Source organism: Macrosteles quadrilineatus, unplaced genomic scaffold, assembly GCF_028750875.1.
Source record: "Macrosteles quadrilineatus isolate MER2022 unplaced genomic scaffold, UCM_ALF_1.0 Scaffold_1__1_contigs__length_201487025, whole genome shotgun sequence".
NCBI classification, from domain to species: domain Eukaryota; kingdom Metazoa; phylum Arthropoda; class Insecta; order Hemiptera; family Cicadellidae; genus Macrosteles; species Macrosteles quadrilineatus.
Window position 1 is genome coordinate 104,864,972 of NW_026542594.1, and position 18,646 is coordinate 104,883,617.

Sequence of the window (18,646 nt, forward strand, 5' to 3'; positions counted from 1 at the left end):
CCTCAATTTACGCCTTTTGGTATTCAGTCTAGTTACTGTATGCTCCAGAGAATAGCCTCAGCGACAAATTTTTTTTCCAAGCCAAATCATGACAGGCAATTTTCAAAACAGAAAAAAAAGTTTTGAAATTTGTAGGGTTAAAAAATTCCTTGTTTTCTTAGTTCGGTAGCGTACCTAGGTTTCCCCTTTTTGTGCGAATTTTTAATAGTCAAACAAGCAATCTAGAGTAGGGAAAACTTTAGGCAGTAGGTGTTTTGTGGTTATAGATTATTTTTTTTCTTCTCAGCTTTCTTGTTTTCCAAATTTTCTAAAGAAAATGCCTTCCCGGATTTATTCACCCGACGAGTTTCCACAGGCACTTCTTGGGTTTGCTCACTAAATGCTCAGGATGCGACCAGTCAGTGCCACGTGTTAGGAATCACGCCCTCGCCGACCTTGTCAGTAAATAGAACATTGTTAAGCAAATTTTTAAAGAAACTTCAGCTGAACAGCGGACCCGATCTCTTGCCCATCAATGCCAGGCCGGATTTGACCTGTCCAACACGCGTCTTTCCAACTCAAACCACAGAAAACGTACTACTATAACCCAGAATGCTAACCACTATGCTATTGCATGGCAACGCTGGTGGCGCTGCCTACGGATTGACAGGCAAAGCTCTCTCAAAACGCTTAATGCTTTTTACCATGCGGTTGGCATTCTGGGTTATAGTAGTACGTTTTCTGTGCTCAAACGGATGAGAAATCATCAACACTTTTGAGTACTTCTCAGGCCCCTGAATTGCCATAACACCCTAACGTCAACACAGCATCAGATGAGGGTGAATCAACGCCGAGAGTGACTCCTCTTCCGGGTGATCGTCAGTTGAACGACGCGAATGCTAGTGCCGCAGTCGACGTCATGGCCCGGAATTCCGACAGTACACATTCTCCTCAAATGAATTGGGTCCAGTTGGTTCAGGAAACCACAATCGCAGTCGGTCAACAGGTGTTTTCAGCAATGGCCAAAAGTCCTACTTGTTGGACTATAATTTATTACAGTACTAGTTGTTATTTTAATCAGGAAATTGGCAAAGTCACAAATAATTAAGCACTCTGAAAGGAGGTTACATTGCTTAACTCTTTTACTGTAGGCTATTGTTTCACAAGATTTCATAATCTTAAACTATTCCCAAGACGTTTGTCAGTCTTTATTGCGTTTGAAATATATGACAAAATTATAAGTTAGGACCTAAGTTTTTATCTCATTTTCTTAAACTACAAGCAAGCATTTTAATGCTAGGTACTCATCATTAGGCTCGATTAATCAATCTTTCTCAAATAAAATTTATTCCAATTACAGTTGTTAATTACACATAATAATAGGTTAGTGGATTTAGGCCTAAATGCCTACTTATATAGATTTACTATTTTTTTATGTAAGAACCTGTTAAAATAAAATAAAATCAATAGGCTACTTATAACCAAACTTTCCTACTACTGTTACTGTGGAAAGGTAGCCTATCGCTTGTATACATCTACAATACTACCTATTAAAAACAATAATTTAGGCCTACACTACACATTTAAACAACTTAAAAAACATGATAACTCTCGCCTTATATCCTTGAATTTGCATTAGTCACGAATTATCTACTTAGGTTCGTGTTTGCTATTTCTTAATTAATTAGTTCCGGTTCAATTTATTTTAGGTTAAGTATGTTGAACAAATGCCAAACAAGGATATTTGCCAGTGCCAGCCATTGCTGAACGTAACAATAGTCGGACGATCAAAGTCAAGCTATTTTTTTTCCTCCTGGTTTAGCCCATGGATCCGCAGTTAAACGGCTTCACCCAGAGGGCTAACTTGAACCAAGTTTAAACCGAGAAAATATTTTGGGAAAAGAGAACTAGATTTGGGTAAAAAGCACCAATACTGTACTTGAGCATTATATCATGTTGTTACATATTTTAGACTGTATTTTATCATATCATGGAAATTGTATATATATAGGTCTATGTTTATTTTGTTTACATCTGAAACAAATTAAACACCCTGAGCAATGCTCAATCCCAACATGGAAAACTCCAGAGCCACTGGGGCGGAGCCCGAAAGTCAGATCTGAATAATAACTACCTACTTAGTTTTCCTATTTAATACCTAAAGAATCAGTGTACCAAATTTCAGTCTCCTAGATAAATGGGATGTAAGAGAATAATTAGTAATGAGTAAGTCAGTCTGTCAGTCAGTGAGGACTTTGCCTTTTATAGGTATAGATTTTAGAAAAGCCACTTTTATGTGTGTACATTCCGCTAAATGAAAACATCGTAGATACCTACTGTGGACCTGCAGCTATTTAGGGCCTTTGAGGGTAATGAAAACCTGAGACAGTGAATTTCATATTTCCTGCGAGATAAGTAAATCTGAGATCTGTTGTAGAGTCCATCAGGTGCCACCATCTTATGGATACTTCCCGCCCCACCATGAGAGGAGAACGAGCTCTGGGAGGTGACCACTAGACATTCAGTGTCAAGATCAGAAGTTTCGAGTAGTGTGGGTTTATGTTACAGTGAGTGTTGTGCTATGATTACTGAGCAGGGCTTATTTCCAATATGGTAAGTGTTCCTCCAAAAGTCAAAATGTATTAACTTCTTTAGTTTGGGTGAATCTAAAATTTTCAAAGTTTGTCTCGATTTTAATTTTCCAGTATTAAATAAAATATAAATAGTAGTGATCATTTACACTCTCGGTGGCAAATGTCTTTCACCTCAAGACTTTAAATTCATTTTGAAATTTTACACTATACAACCGAGTAGGGCAGATGTCTTGTCTTTAACCAAATTTGCCAATAAAACAAAGATTTGAATGTTGGGAGTTAAACCATTCATATTACAGTTATCACAGAAACTTAATCCCAAATTAAAGCAAAAACTAAGCAACTTACAACTAATCACATTTTTAATCTAGAACTCCACACACAATATACACTTATAGAACACACACACTTATACACTTATAGAATATACACTTATATTGTTTTGAAATGTAATTTATTTACCTTAAATTTACTGAGTCATTTCTATGATTAACGACAAAGAAACCTAAATCTCTTTCGAAAGCTGACATCTTGAGTCTTTCATGGAGTTCAGCAAACTGTAAATAATGACAAAAAAATAATTTTGTCATAAAAACATTTCCACAAGAATAAAGTTTTATTCAAGGTTCTTGGATCGTTTTTATAAATTCTAGGTACAATTTCTAAAAACTCCTAGCGGTAAAATTCTGTTTAACTTCCACGACCGTATAGACATCATCATCGACTACTGTGTACACGAAAACGTGATCATCGTCTAAAGTGAACACAGTAAAATCATGAAAATCTCTTGCGGCTGTCTATACAGCATCATTGTCTCCCACGTTCACAAAACCCAAATCGTCGTCTTGTGCGATCGCGGCAATATCGTGAAAATTTTATTAAATTTTGTATGGTACATACAGTTTCCAACTGTGACAACAATGTAAGACTAAATCCCGACTTTTTAAAACCAATTTGAAATTCAATACTAATTCCCGACTCTCCCGTTTTTCCCCACAACTAGACACCCAGTAGGTATTTTAATACAGACTTCACTGGAAAACTTATACTTATTTTGTAGCTAAAAATTAAGTTTAAGAATGAATTTTAGGGAATTTTATGTTTACGAAAAAATGTAAATGAAAATGTTGAAAGTGTTGGCAAATTTTACATATAGGGATTAAGATATTACCCTATTACTAAATTTTAAAATGCTCAATTTTTATTATAGCTTTTGTATAGAGCTAAAAACATATTATAATTTTTTAGATTGAAGCCTTGTACAATCAAAGATTATCAAGAAAATTCGTAAGACTAATCTATACATTTAAAATTCCCATTTTATTCTTATGGAGAAAAAGGAAACTTTTGTACAGGGTGGCTGGAAAAATCCCTTTACACTAAAGGTAAATTCAATTGGTATTGATTAAACCATAAAAATCTATTTTAATCAGAAATGTATTGTGGACTACATCATTTTTAGTCCAAAACATTGGCATGCATATTGCATACCTCAGCTTGACTCGACGCCAAGTTCGTTGGCTTATTTGTCTCAACATTTCTGGGGTGACTTGTGCAAAGGCCGCCCTTACTCTCCACGGGGTGTCGCCGCGTCCTAGAGCTGTAGCGTGGTTAGGAAGGGAGAGTGAGGCTTCGTTCTCTCTCCCCACTGTTTCCTCACTACATTACTCGCAGCTAGTCTGGGCGCACAGCCGCGCTAGGGCGGGGGTGTAGAGGGGAGTGTTTATTGCTCATTTCCAAAATAATCTGGCCCACACGGCAAGCCGTCAGTGCAGTGGCTGAGGGTTGTGGGCTGTGGGGATGAGTGAGCCGTAATTCTCAGGACGGCTAGTACACAAGGGTCCGCGCGCCCAGACTAACTGGTACTACTGTACTCACGAACAAATATTTGCTCATACGTCGTGTTTATAACAGTTTAAAACATACTTCAATATTGTGTAAGGAGACTTTTCAGCCACCTTGTAGTTTGATTGTTAGCCATTCTATGTTGATCAAAATTGGCAAATTTATTTATTTCATAATATACTATTAATAATTAGGCAAAAAATCTTTCCCCATAACAGCAACCTAAGTATTCGTTAAATCTAATGTTATTTGAGTTGGGAATAAATATGTCTTGTTTATGGAAATATTTGAGCAAAAATCCAATCAACTAATAGAAATTTGCTTAGTCTGCATGTTTGCTGCAGCGGGGTATTATTTATATTCTGTAGAGAAATGTATCTGTTAGTGTGATTACTTAAGCAAAATTGATCCGATTTTGATTAAATTTGGTACAAAAGTGTAAACTCATTATTTGGTCAAATTTGTATAATTGTATATTTATATTCTGTGTAATTTATTTATTCATAGACATTTTGATCAAATTTATTTATTTCATACTAGGCCTATCCTAATAACATTCACAAAAAATCACATTTCCTTCCCTGTATCAGCAAACTTAAGTACTTGTTAAACTTGTTGATTGCAGAAGGCCAGAATAAATCCAGGTTCTCTAACTGTCACTATATATGATTGAGGTCTTGAGATACAACATGCGACTGCTTCACATAGTTGTGCAGATTGAATAAAGGTGCCCTGGAGAGATCTCGTGAATTCAATTCTTAATTCTTTGATGGACTCAAAACAGAAATGAGTCATGGTTATTTGATTAGTAAAAGTGAACTAGAAGAGCTTACCTCATCTTCACTTTTGAATAAGGGAGAAACTCTTGTTACTGGGTGAAGAGGAACGTTTTTTGTCTCGCGGTAAAACTCGGCAAATGTTCCAACATCAGATTCTTTAGGCATTCCTGGAAAAAAATTACACTATCTGTTATTTAAGAGATGGATTGCTGTTGACTATTACCAAACAAAAAAATTAGCTTATATTCTGTTGTGTTTTAAATAAAGAATAGATTTGAATAACTTAATGAACTCATTTTAATAAGATGTAAACAGAAAACAAAACTGTAAAATCAAAACATAAACAATCATATTAAAATAATGATCAGCTGGTATAGCAATCCTCCTCCTTTATTTTTCTTCATATACTTATAATCTTCTTATTTGGTCCACATGTCTTTTACACACAATTCCGTCTTCCATTCTAACAAGATAAATAACATTTCCTATTTGTTTCTCAATTTTTCCAACTGTCCATTTGTCATTTGAATTAAGGGAGTAGTTCCTCACCAGCACTCCCTCTCCTATATTAAAGTGTCGCTTTGTTACTTGCATCTCTGTCTCTTTCAAATTAGGCTTCTCTACTAATAGATCAAGTTCTGTTCTTATATTCCTCCCAAACATGAGGCTATAGGGAGACTTCCCAGTCGTGGAATGCTGTGTTTTTCTCAACTGTTTTAGTATAGTGTTAATCTTGCTCTCGACACATCCATTTGCAATTATAAGGCTCTTCACAGTTTGGACCACCCTTTCAGCTCGTCCATTTGACTTAGGACAAAATGGAGCTATGGTTTTTTGTATTATTCCATACCTTGTGAGAAAATCTTTGAAAGGTTTTGAAGTTAGCTGAGTTCCATTGTCTGATACCAGGACATGAGGAAACCCGAAGGTTGTAAATAATCTATCCAATTGCTTAACACACCAAGCTGTGGTTGTAGATTTTGTAGGTATAATTTCTACCCACTTACTGTAAGCGTCAACGACGATTAAGTACCACCAACCCCGCAGTGGACCAGCAAAATCAATGTGTATGCGTTCCCAAGGTCCGTTCGGGAGCTCCCATGGGTGAGTTGTCTCCTTAGGTGGATTTTTCAATTTTTGTTGACATGAATGACAATGTTTCACCATAGCTTCAATTTCTTGATCCATATTCCTCCAATAACAGTAGCTTCTAGCTAGCAATTTCATTTTTGTCATGCCCATATGACCAGCATGTAATTCTTCCAAGACTTGTTTGTGTAAAGTGGAAGGTACACAAATTCTATGCCCTCTGAATATGCAACCGTCTTGTAGACAAAACTCATTATCATTCAAACTGAGTTCTTTTAAGCTTTTTCCTGATATAAGATGATCGTATACCTTTTTAAGTTCCTCGTCCTTTTGTGTTTCTTCTTCAATTTGTCTTCTTGATACAGGCATCATCTCTACTTGATTTATTAGATACCGTTCATGGTCGTCACATACATTTGATACTTCTGTAACAGGAAATCTTGATAAATAATCCACATTAGCATGGTGTGTCGTACTTCGGTATTCAATTGTATAGTCAAAACCCGATAAGAAATGAGCATAATTAAAAATCCTTGATGCAGTCATAGATGGTAAGGTCTTTGTCGGGTTGAAGATGGCTACAAGGGGTTTGTGATCAGTTATTAAAACAAACTTCCTTCCATAACAGTATGCAAAGAATTTCTTTAAGCCCCAGTAAATTCCCACAGCTTCTTTATCTATCTGACTGTATTTGCGTTCTGTTTTCGTAAGCGATCTTGATGCAAATGCAATGGGCCTCTCAGATCCATCCTTGTATCTATGTGATAAGCAAGCTCCTAGCCCTGTAGGACTTGCATCTGTTGCTAGGATTAACGTTTCATTTGGGTCATAGTGAGCTAGAGTTTGATCACTTGTTATTTCTGCTTTTACTTTCAGAAATGCATCTTCACATTCTTGAGTCCACGTAAATTGTTTTCCTTGCCGTAACAAACCATTCAGTGGTTCCAGTAAGCTGGACATGCTTGGTACAAAACGTGTGTAATAGTTGGCAAGACCCAAAAATACTCTTAGCTGGTGTACATCACTTGGTCGTTTGGCTTTAATTATAGCTTCAATATTATCAGCAGATTTGTGTAAGCCATTTTCGTCTATGACATGTCCTAAATATTTGACACTCTTCTGGAAAAATTTACATTTGTCACGATTCAAGCGCAAGTTAAACTGTTTGATTCTTCCAAAAACTTTCTGTAGGCGATCTAATGTCTCTGAAATAGTGCTCCCCTGTATCAAAATATCGTCAAAAAAACAAACTGTACCTTCCAGACCGTGGAGAACCTTATCCATAAACCGTTGCCAAATACTTGGTGCAACTTTTATGCCAAACATCATTCGATTTACTCTATAAAGTCCCAGATGTGTACTTATGGTCTGTATTTCTCTAGATTCTTCGTCCATCGGAAGGTGTAGATAAGCATTACTTATGTCTAATGTGCAGAAATATCGACCTTTATTCATGTTAGAAAAAATATCTTCAATTCGCGGGATTGGGTATTTGTCGTCACATATAAGTTTGTTTGCCGTCACTTTGTAATCAGCACAAATTCTTACGTTTCCATTTGCCTTTCTTACTGGAACAATAGGAGTTCCCCATTTTGAATTTTCAACTTTTGATATTATTCCATTACTCTCCAGTCTATTTAGTTCTTCTTCAACTGATTTCTTCAATGCGTAAGGAACTTGTCGAGGTTTGATAAAAATAGGTCTAGCTCCTTCTTTTAACTCTATGTGACCTTGTTCTGATGTAATTTTTCCGATTCCGGGAGTGAAAATTTCTTGAAACTCTGTCAAAAGTTTGTCCAATTTTTCTGAACAATCACTTTCAACCACTTTGATATCTGCCCAATCCATTTTTACTTCTCTCAGCCACTCTCTTCCAAATATTGGCTCAACCTTTTGTCTCAGGACATACAACTTTCCGTAGAAATTAAAATCTCTGTATTTACAATCGACAAAACAAACTCCAACAGGCTTGATGATTTCACCAGTATATGTTTTCATTTCAACAGCGGTTTTGAAAAGACGTTTATTTACATGTAGTGATTGAAAATCGCTGTAAGATATTGAGCTTAACGCTGCTCCTGTATCAAGTTCCATCTTCAGCTTCTTTCCCTCAATGTCCACATCTATTAAAAACTTATCACTTCCAGATGAAGTTGATCCCATTGTATAAACCTCGTGGATCGATGAATGGTTGTCCTCAATATCAATTAAGTTTGATTTCAATTCCTTGTTTTTCCCAGTTCTTACATCAGTTCCACTTCTAGATAAGCAAACCCTTGAAATATGTCCAATCTTATTACATTTCCTACAGAATTCGTTCTTAAATCTGCATAAATTAGCCTTGTGCTGTTCACTGCCACACCTGTAACACTTGCCTCTTAAATCTTCAAATGAAACTATGGGTTTGTTTCCCTTAAATTGACTTTGTTTGTCTTTGTATCCAGATTGTAGGCGGTTAATGTTTGCAGTTTCTTTTAGAATTGTATTTCCATTTCTCCGGTTAATTTCATAACTTTCAGATTTAGATTGTTCTATGGAAATCGCAGTTTGTACCACTTCGTTGTAAGAAATTTTACCATCTTTTTCTTGAAGAAGTCTAATTCTAATTTCATTGTCTGTTAACCCCCGTATGAACTGCATTTTTAAGAACATATCACTTACCGTACTTTCACAGTTATAACAATAAAAATCACAGTCCGTTGCTAAACGTTTAAGTTCTCTGGCATATACGGCAATGTTCTCTCCAGGTTCTTGAACCTTGCAAACAAATTTATGTTGGTTAGCTAGTATGCTAGGTGAAGGCTCAAGACAATTTTTCAAAGATTCTGTGAGTTCATTGAAGGTTTTGTCACCTGGTAACTCAGGAGCTAATGTATCACACAATGTTTGGTGCATCTCTGGAGAAAGTGTACTGACAAACAAACATGTCTTGGTCTTTTCATCTGTAATTTTCTTTAACTGAAAATAGTTTTCAAGTCTCATCAAGAAGTTTTTAAATGTCTCGTTCTCTGTGTAAGGTGTAAAGTTAATGTTAGGTACATGACTATCGTGTGCAACTGATATAGAAGTTGTGTGTTCATCTGTAGATTTGTTCGGTATAAAGAATGGCTGTAACAATACTCTTATCTCTAAATATACCTCTTCTACATCAGCCCTGTAATCTTCTTCTTGTTCAAAATCATCTTTATCTTCTATTTGTAAAATATCTTCGTGTAGTGAGATGAATTTATGCCAAGCTTCCTCTGCTACATTTAATCTGCCAGGAGCATCATTGACTGATGAACCCTTGCTTTTTAATAGGTGTAGAGTTCTTGTAATCTGGCCTTTTAGTGCTCCTCTTTTATGTTTCAGTCTTCTGATATAATTTCTTTCATCACTCGTCGCCATTTGTTGTGTTTTAAATAAAGAATAGATTTGAATAACTTAATGAACTCATTTTATTAAGATGTAAACAGAAAACAAAACTGTAAAATCAAAACATAAACAATCATATTAAAATAATGATCAGCTGGTATAGCATATTCTATAATCTAAACAAACATATTTATCAAAAACGGCATGAACCAATCAATCTATGAAGGAGTTTTAAAAATTAGAGAGACAAAATCAGAATAGAGAAATACTACCGCTGCAGCAAACATGCAGACTAAACGAACGTCTATAATATACCTGATTAGTTTTTCACTCAAATATTTATAAAAATATATCAGATTGGTTCCATATTTAAATTACACTAAGTTTAGCGGTTATTTAGGTTTGCAGCTATAAAGTATGAATCATAGGGGGGGTTTAAAAAAAATAAAAACAGCTGTTCATAGTAAACACTTGATGACCCCAAGAGCGTTTGTTTTCAAAGTGAATTCGTTTTCTGTTTCGATAACTGGAGTGGAGTGTATCTTTGAGTTGACTCTTTTAAGTCATCGGAAATTATGCTTGAGAGCATTCTTTGGCCAATGTTATCTGTCCCAAAACTATTGTTTTGCAGTCTGACCTGTGTTAAAATAATAATATCAAAGTTGATTGAAATATTGAGAAAAAGGAGTTTTTAAAAACTTGTTTGAAGCCCCTCAACGGCCTAAACTATAGAAAATACCCAGTATTTTTCACTCTGATTCGAAAAAGGCTATCAGTAGAAAAAAATGGTCACACCTTTCTTCCCTTGAAGCATTTGTCACTGCAAGAACTTGGGCTCGCTTCAAAACTACAACCGGAACCTTTCATTTAACTATATTTTTTCTAAATGTAATACAATTTTCCGGAAACTCAGGACTTTTCTGATTGAAAACGATTAACATACATTTTCGGTTTTAGCGCGAAGAAATAATTAAGGAGACACATTATAATGCAATTTTTATTACAGGGTAGGTTATATTGAACTTTTGCCATAAACAATATGTACACTAAAATGTTAGTTAGGTGTATTTTAAGACCAAAATTAATCTCTTGACACTTTAAAAATCATCATCTAATGTACAAAAAAGACACTAAAGTATGTAAATTGCTAAAGTATGTTGATAGAGTTTAGACACATGTCAGCGGGTGTTGCAGTGAAATTCAGAAAACAATTTGGTAGACCATCAAGAGTAGACTGTATTTCTAAGTATTTGGCGTACCAAGAAGTCAAGGGAGGAGCTGGAATCTACAGTCTAATAACTAAGCCCCAATATTTCTTGAAACCATCTTTAGATGACTACAACTCTGCTTTTCACGATTTAACATAAGATTTCAAAAGGAGAGGATTTCAAAAGTTGGTGTGTTCGGCTATGGGCTGTGTTCGTGATAAAATTCTCCCTGAACATTTTATCAACCAACTATTGCAGTTTCAAAAAATAACAAGTGCAAAGATAAAAATAGTAGTGTATGAACAGAAAAGTCACAGAATCCTTAACAATGGACTGGGTCACTTAGAGTTTAAAAACAAATTAAGAGCTCTCACTCTAACTAAATCAAACTCACCAAAATATTACAATGCCAACCCATCTAGCCCAGCAGTAACTTCTCCCCAGAATATCAGTGAAGTCGAACTTACCTTTAATGATAGCTCTAAAGATCACCAATCCTAGAGAGAGCAGCCAGGGACATCATGCAACCCACCCAGTTACCACTTCAAGACTTGTCTAACTTCCCTCCACTGCCAGAGCCACTACTTCACAAGCAACAGCAGTGTGCCCTGTTAAGATCAACTGATGGCAGTGACAGCAACCCACAACAGGCGATGGAACGCAACACATCAGAGGTGTGCACAACCCAGTCTCCTTCCTCAGCTCCGGGGCTACATCTACCCGGTGAAAGTGTCATGTGTTGTGCAAGTCAATCTGGTGCAAGTGAAATTCCAGAAAGTGTGCTAGGAGTAGTAGATGCATGTATAGATACAGCAGGAAAAGCCTTTGTAAATATTAGTAATAGTTTAGAAGATAAGGAAAGAAATGTAAGCAAGGGGTGCAGTAATCTCAATGATAATGTTTTTTTTAGAGAAATGAACATGCTTATTTTTCATTACAACATTCAGGGTTGTGCCAAAAAGTTAGAAGAGTTAAATATTTTTTTATCAAAATTCCATAGTCAATATAAAATATTACTATTGTCTGAGCATTGGTTGGGAGATGACAATAAAGAATTCCTGAACAACTCAGGATTGTCATATGTATCGGGGTTTTTTTAGAGAGGAAGGTGAGAAAGGTGGCTCTTGTATATTGGTTAGCAAAGCGTTATTAGATAAAGCTAAAATTGTTTTGGATTATAAAAATCTTGCTATGAAATACATTTTTGAATTTAGTGTAATAGAGCTTACCCTGAAATGCTCAACCTATGTCATTGTATCCATTAACAGAGTTCCAGATAAACATAATTTTGAAATTTTTTTCACCCAATTAGAATTATTACTAGATAGTTTAGCAAGTAGGAAAAATTATGTAAAGCAGCATATTATTTTAGGTGGAGACTTAAATGTAAACACATTGATAAATGACAAGTATTCAAAAATGTTAATTGATATAGTTGGTGCTTATGGCTTGCAGTTATGTTTCAATGTACCAACTAGAATAGCTAAAAATTCGCAAACTTGTATTGATCATATAATAACAAATTGTTCTGTGGAAAATACCCGAATATTACAACCAGGGCTCTCTGATCATACTGCCCATCTTGTGGAAATAGCCATCTCTGAACAGATTATAAAGAAAAAAACTAGCATTAGAATATTTTCAGAAAATAGTATAAGTAGTTTTTATGAGGATTTAAAAAATGAGCAATGGATAACTTTGTATAGCATAAACTATGAAGAAAATAACTATGATTTTGTAAACACTATATACAAGGAATTTTTACAAACATTTTTGCTCCATTTTAATTCTAACTTTCTAAAGAAGCATGTCTCAGAAAATTTTAAACAAACTAAAAAAAAGTGGCTTAGTGGTAAAATAATTAGTCTCAGCACAAAAAAGCGTGAATTATTTATGTTGATGAAAAATAATTTAGGAGACAAAAGATTAGAGAATCAATACAAAGATTGTAAACTTAATTTAAGAAAGGAGGTTAGTAAGGCAAAATCGGAATTTTTCAATAAAAATATTCAAAATGCTGATAATATTTAATTGTTTAATTGTTTAAACAATTATTTAATTGTTTAATTGCTTAATTGTTTTTGGGTAAACTGTCATATAAATCATTAATGCTTTCTCTTGCGTTTTCTTTTAGTGTTTTATAACGGGTTTCCAATTCTAGGATTTTATTAACAAGTTCGTCCAATTGTAGTTTTACCACAACATCGTTTGCTTCAATGGCCTTACCAACGCCGCTTATTCTCTTATGGTTTTGAATCTCGAGCACATCCACAGTATTAGTTGTGGTAGACTTTTTCGGCACAATATGTTTTGTTGTTTTGATCACGTTTTTAATGAGTTTTTCCAACTCTAAAAGGTCTTCCTTAATTGCGACATCGTTTTTGTCTATGGATTTAGCAACATTAACAATGCGCCTCCCCTTAACACTCAAATAGTTGCCCGATATACTAATGCTATTCACCAAAGAATCGGTTGTTTTTAGATGCCCCATTAGCTTATCCTCTATTTGTTTGAACATTGTTTTAGCTCCGCTGTTGAATCCATTCTGTAAGTTCCGTATCTTTTCATCAACTAGAGATTCACTAACACCATCTGAAATATTCTGGGGTTCTTGTAGTTCGTTAAATCTGTTTATCGAAAGATAATCCATGTCTAAATATATACATTAAAAGGTTTGTTTTACTAAAATAAAATAAAATAAAAATACTTTATTATAAAATTATAGAAACCAACATAACCATACATATTTGTTATTATTCAGAACATGTTTAATTTCATTCCAACTCACACCATTTGAAAATCTCCTTAAAACCTCTAAACACAAATGACCACATATTGGCGGATCGTCATATTCCTGGTATCTATTCATATTGTATAATATACCATCGTCCATGTTCACATATTTTTTCAATTCCAACAACGGTGGTGCATCTCCAAATGAGTCGAAATATGTTACTCGGTTGCCTGTTTTCATATAACAAGTCCAGTGTGTACCACCCGATTCTAAATTGCCTAGATTTATAATTCCACATTCGTTTTCACGCGGTTTGTTTGGTAAGGCTTCCCTCATAAAAACACCACAAAAGTTTCTTATTCGTAAAACATTAGCCCAACGCTCCAAGTCAGATATTGTTAATGGGCTTATTTATTTTTTTTTTTTTTTGCACCACTCAAGACCCTGTTCAGTTCTCTGTTTATATGTCTAGTCAATCCGGCACCACTTGCATCTTGATCTATCAAAGTATCCAACTCACTATCAATTAATTTCTTAAGCCATGGCACAAACTGATTTTTCAATAGTGGCGCGACTTTGCCTTTTATCAGTGGTGATGCAACTTTCTTAAAATATGGAATATTGTTTTCAGCCAGCTCCAATACTTCCCGCAATAAACCGCCATCAATCATCTCCTTCAATTGGGCATAATCAAAAATCAACCTCACTCCAGTGTTGTTTTTTATTGCTCTTTCCACCTGCTTATGTTGGTCACTATCAAGCGATACTTCAACATTACCGTTTTTCAGCTGTTCCTTGGGGAGATATAGTACAGCACGTTTGAGCTTTTTGTTAGCAATTCGCAATTTGTTTAGTTGATTCTTTGTCAGGTTTATCTTACGTTTATACCCCATTGTTATTATGCTATATACACACTTTATCAATTCTCAATCGTTTACTTAATTAAGACTCGTTTGCGTATTTAAAGTCTATATTACAAGCACATCTATATTTCAATATATAGCAATGGAGTTGTACTGTCGCGTGTGCAAAATAAACACGGCGTCTGAAAACATAAAGACTACAAAAACTAGAAATAAAAGATGGTTGTCTACATCAAAATGTGCAGTTTGCGGCAGTGTGAAACACTCGTTTATAAAGGAGCCATATGAGGTTTTAGAAGCCAAGGAGTTGCACAGGCCGGTTATTAAAAAGTTCATTAAACGCCGAATAGTCACCAAGGGTATCGACGATTTGTGGGCTGCAGATTTATTAATAATGAAGCAGTACGCTAGGGAAAACAAGTGGTACAAGTACATTTTAAATGTAATAGATACATTTAGCAAATTCGTTTGGTCCGAACCTTTAAAGAGAAAAGACGGGGCAGAGTTGACAACAGCTTTCGAGAAGATTATAAAAAGAGCAAACAGTGATGGTCATAAAGCACCAAAGCTTTTACATACCGACCACAGAAAACGTACTACTATAACCCAGAATGCCAACCGCATGGTAAAAAGCATTAAGCGGTTTGAGAGAGCTTTGCCTGTCAATCCGTAGGCAGCGCCACCAGCGTTGCTATGCTATTGCTGGAACTATATTATGTTAAGAGCAACCCCTCTAGAAAATGGGAAAAGTCCAGCGGAATTACTTTTCGGGAGAAGGATTCACACTTATGTTCCAATAATGTCTGATCAACTAAGACCCTATCTGGTAGACGCTGAAAAGTTAAGGGAAAAGGAAGAAGCAAGAATTGATCGTCAAAAGATTTATTTTGACAAAAGACATGGCGTCAAAGAATTGCCTACTCTACCTGATGGAGCTCAAGTCCATATAAAGGACAGGAATCAAGAAGGAACTATATTAAACAAACATCCTGTAATTCGGTCCTGTATAATTCAAACGCAAGATGGTTGTTTGCGGAGGAACAGAAGATCACTGCAAAGATTTAGCTCTACTATGCCTTCTGATCACTCTCAACCAGCACTGCAGACCAGTCCTTCAGAACACCTCAGAAGATCAGAACCTTTCGATCATCCTGCAATGGCATCGCAGACAATTCCTTAAGCGAATCTAAGAAGATCATCAAGACAATTCAAACCTACCCGAAGGTTCGATCTTTAAAGGGGATATGTGTTGTTATTCATATGTGTTTAAAAACATATGGTGTTAGAATATTATTTGTTTAGTTTTTTGTTGGAAAAACATTCTGGATCTTGATTTATTGTAAAAGCTACCTAATAAAGTATTTGTCTTATTAAACTATATTTTAATTTAACTTGCGATAACACTACACTAAGCGAATTTAGATTAGTGGGGTTTTAGAGTACGCCTAATTGATTAGGTACAATCACAACGATTAATAAGAATTAGTGATATGGGCCGGGTAAATACCCAGTGGGTAGCAAATATAAATTGGGTATTTACCCCAGGCCCGGGTAAATACCCAAAAACTGGGTATTTATAATTTATACTCAAGTTAGAGAAGATTGAGATTTTTTTTGCAATTATTACCATGTAAGGATAGTAAAATGATGAGCAGCTGATTGACTATTATAACTACGATTTAACCTGTCATTTCGTGTTTATAGTTTCGGTATTTCTGAACTTTCTGGACTTTTCTTTTAAACGTTTTTAAAACCTTCCTACGATCTTAATAAACAAGAAAATACCTTTTAAGCATTTTTTTTTAGGCGCAGAAACCACTTCAAATTACAAAAACATACGGAACTATATTCTTAAAACGCGGAGCACATTTCTTGCCGAGGAAAAATAGCGGAGTGATATGGACCGCGGGTACTACTTTCTCTATGGCACCATTTGTGTTGCCAGCTGAACCTGAAAACGTGTTTCATAGTGTTTGAAAGACTAATTATTTATATGCTTTATAGTGACTGTAGGAAAAATATAATGTGTAACACGAGTGAAAAAGGCCTTTGCTGCACTCGAGATCATTCCACACTCGCCTGCGGCTCGTGCGTAAACATTGCTCTCGTGTGCAGCAAAGTGCCACTTTCACCACTAGTTACACAAATAACTATTGTAAAGTAATAATTATTATTTAGAAATACAGGAAAATTTAACCTAGTAGTGGCCTATGTGTAAACAACTTAAGAAAATAATTAAAATTCAATCTGTAGGATGGCAGGATTTAATAATATTTTTGTACTAGATCTTTTGTTAGTATCAATGGTATCAAAATGAAGAAAAACGAATTTCATAAACTTGTGATACTAAACATTTGAATATATAGCACAATAAATCTTTCAAAATTATATTAAGTTAGACCAAAAAACAGGAGATACATTTTTTTAGTAGGTTTATCCAAATATGTTATTGTTTCCAACTAAGCGGTAACACAGAAAAGTTTAATTACTCTTAGTATTCTGACATTCTGCCTATGTCAATCAGGCCTTAGGTCTGTCTAGCCTTCAAAGCCATTTATACAACAAAAATTTTAACTATCATAATTTAATAACAGTAGAAGTAGGTTTAGGTTCACTATTTCTCTGATGAGGTGTTGTCTTGATTTCATTTCATAGGGAGTGTTTAGTTTCTTGGTAATTCATGGTAAGTTTAACTGTTTTTATTGCTTCATAAATACCCAACAATTCCTGGATATTTCTAAATTAAAATAATTTTGTTTATGTTATTTAATTGGTTATAAATTTATAAAATGATAAAATTGAAATAGTTACAGCCTTTTTTAATATACTATTTTTTAGTAAGTTAAATTTAACTGATGTTACTCGATTTAAGACGCAAAACCCCATGCTTATTTAGAAACTTTATGTATTTTTTTTTTTTTTTAAGTGCTAAATTATTAAATAATACCCCCGCCGCAGTAAACCTGCCGACTAAGCGAATTTCCATTTGTCTGAATTGATTTTTAATTAAATCTATTTAAATAACATTAGGTTTAACGAGTACCTAGGTTTGCTGCTACAAGGAAACTACTGTGGGGCTTTTTAGTAAAATATTAATAGCTTAGTGTAGAATAAATAATTTGCCAAGTTTTATCAAAATATATCCATAAACAAGCAAACTACAACATTTTACAATATTCTCCATAAGAATAACATTGGAATTTTAAATTTATAATTTTTTGAATTTTCTCTGTTACTAATAACCGTGCAAAAACTCTTTGATATACTAAATTATTTGTTTTTTTAAGCTCTTTAAAAAGGTCTAGAGAGAAATTGGGAAATTTTTTGTTTAGTTGGTCAAAAATTAGAAAAACCATTTTTTACCCCATAAAACCCTGTTCCCATGGTCCGATCGTGCTGGTTCGCGAACTCATCCAAGTTTATCCTGCCTTACACCTTAGAACCAAATTTCATCAAAATCGGACAAAAATTACTCAAGTTATCGCGTTTATGGACGTGTACATATATATATATACATATATAAAAATTTGAACGAATGGTGTTTTTGGCCTCTGGGGACATCAAAATGTAAAAGTAAATCGGTCCCGGGCCTAGGTCTTACCGTGCCACCTACGGTAATAGCTACTTCCTTATAGGGAAATTCGCTAAAAGGTACTAGCAAAGCTTCAAGTTACTGTAAAAGGTGTTTATCATCCTAATTTATCATGTAATGATAACAATAGTTAACATATTTAGGGGTAAATATAAATGAATTTCAATCGATTTCATAAATACCCAAAATACCCAGGTATTTATGGATTTTGGGTATTTACATGGGTAACCCAGGGTACTTACCCCGAATTTAAATACCCAGGTATTTTACATCACTAATAAGAATACTTGAAATAATGTTCAATAATATTGCACAATTAAATGTAAAAAATCACACGAGTTTTTGGCTTTGATGTAGGCCTATCCTAAAGGGTAACAAGTCATTGGTATGTTGTTTCTATTCATAAATGTCTTAAAAACATTTGAGCCATAGGACATGAGTCATTACAACTGTTTTTTTAGACTCTTCACTTGTTCTTGGATGCTTTCAAGTTCTCTCTTGGTTTCTTCTTGTAATTTCTGTTTTTTTTTCCTCCAACTCTTTGACGAGTAGTTCTGCTTTTCTCTTTTCTTCTGCATTTTTTCGGGCCTTGTCTTCCTTAAGCTTCTG

General features: G+C 34.8%; 2 protein-coding genes across 6 annotated transcripts in view; both read right to left on the reverse strand.

Moving 5' to 3' along the window:
* Window positions 1-18,646, reverse strand: part of LOC129004444 (nucleoside-triphosphatase THEP1) — a 162,899-nt gene that overhangs the window by 70,289 nt on the left and 73,964 nt on the right. The window lies entirely within an intron of this gene.
* The window catches only part of LOC129004151 (CCA tRNA nucleotidyltransferase 1, mitochondrial), a 94,666-nt gene that overhangs the window by 1,720 nt on the left and 74,300 nt on the right, over window positions 1-18,646 (reverse strand). For all 5 annotated transcript variants that reach the window (XM_054432956.1, XM_054432716.1, XM_054432800.1 and 2 more), the window contains 2 exons: window positions 5,252-5,364; window positions 3,036-3,130 (listed from right to left, as the gene is read on the reverse strand). In XM_054432956.1, coding sequence (XP_054288931.1) covers window positions 3,036-3,130; window positions 5,252-5,364 — 208 coding nt within the window. The remainder of the gene's footprint in view (window positions 1-3,035; window positions 3,131-5,251; window positions 5,365-18,646) is intronic.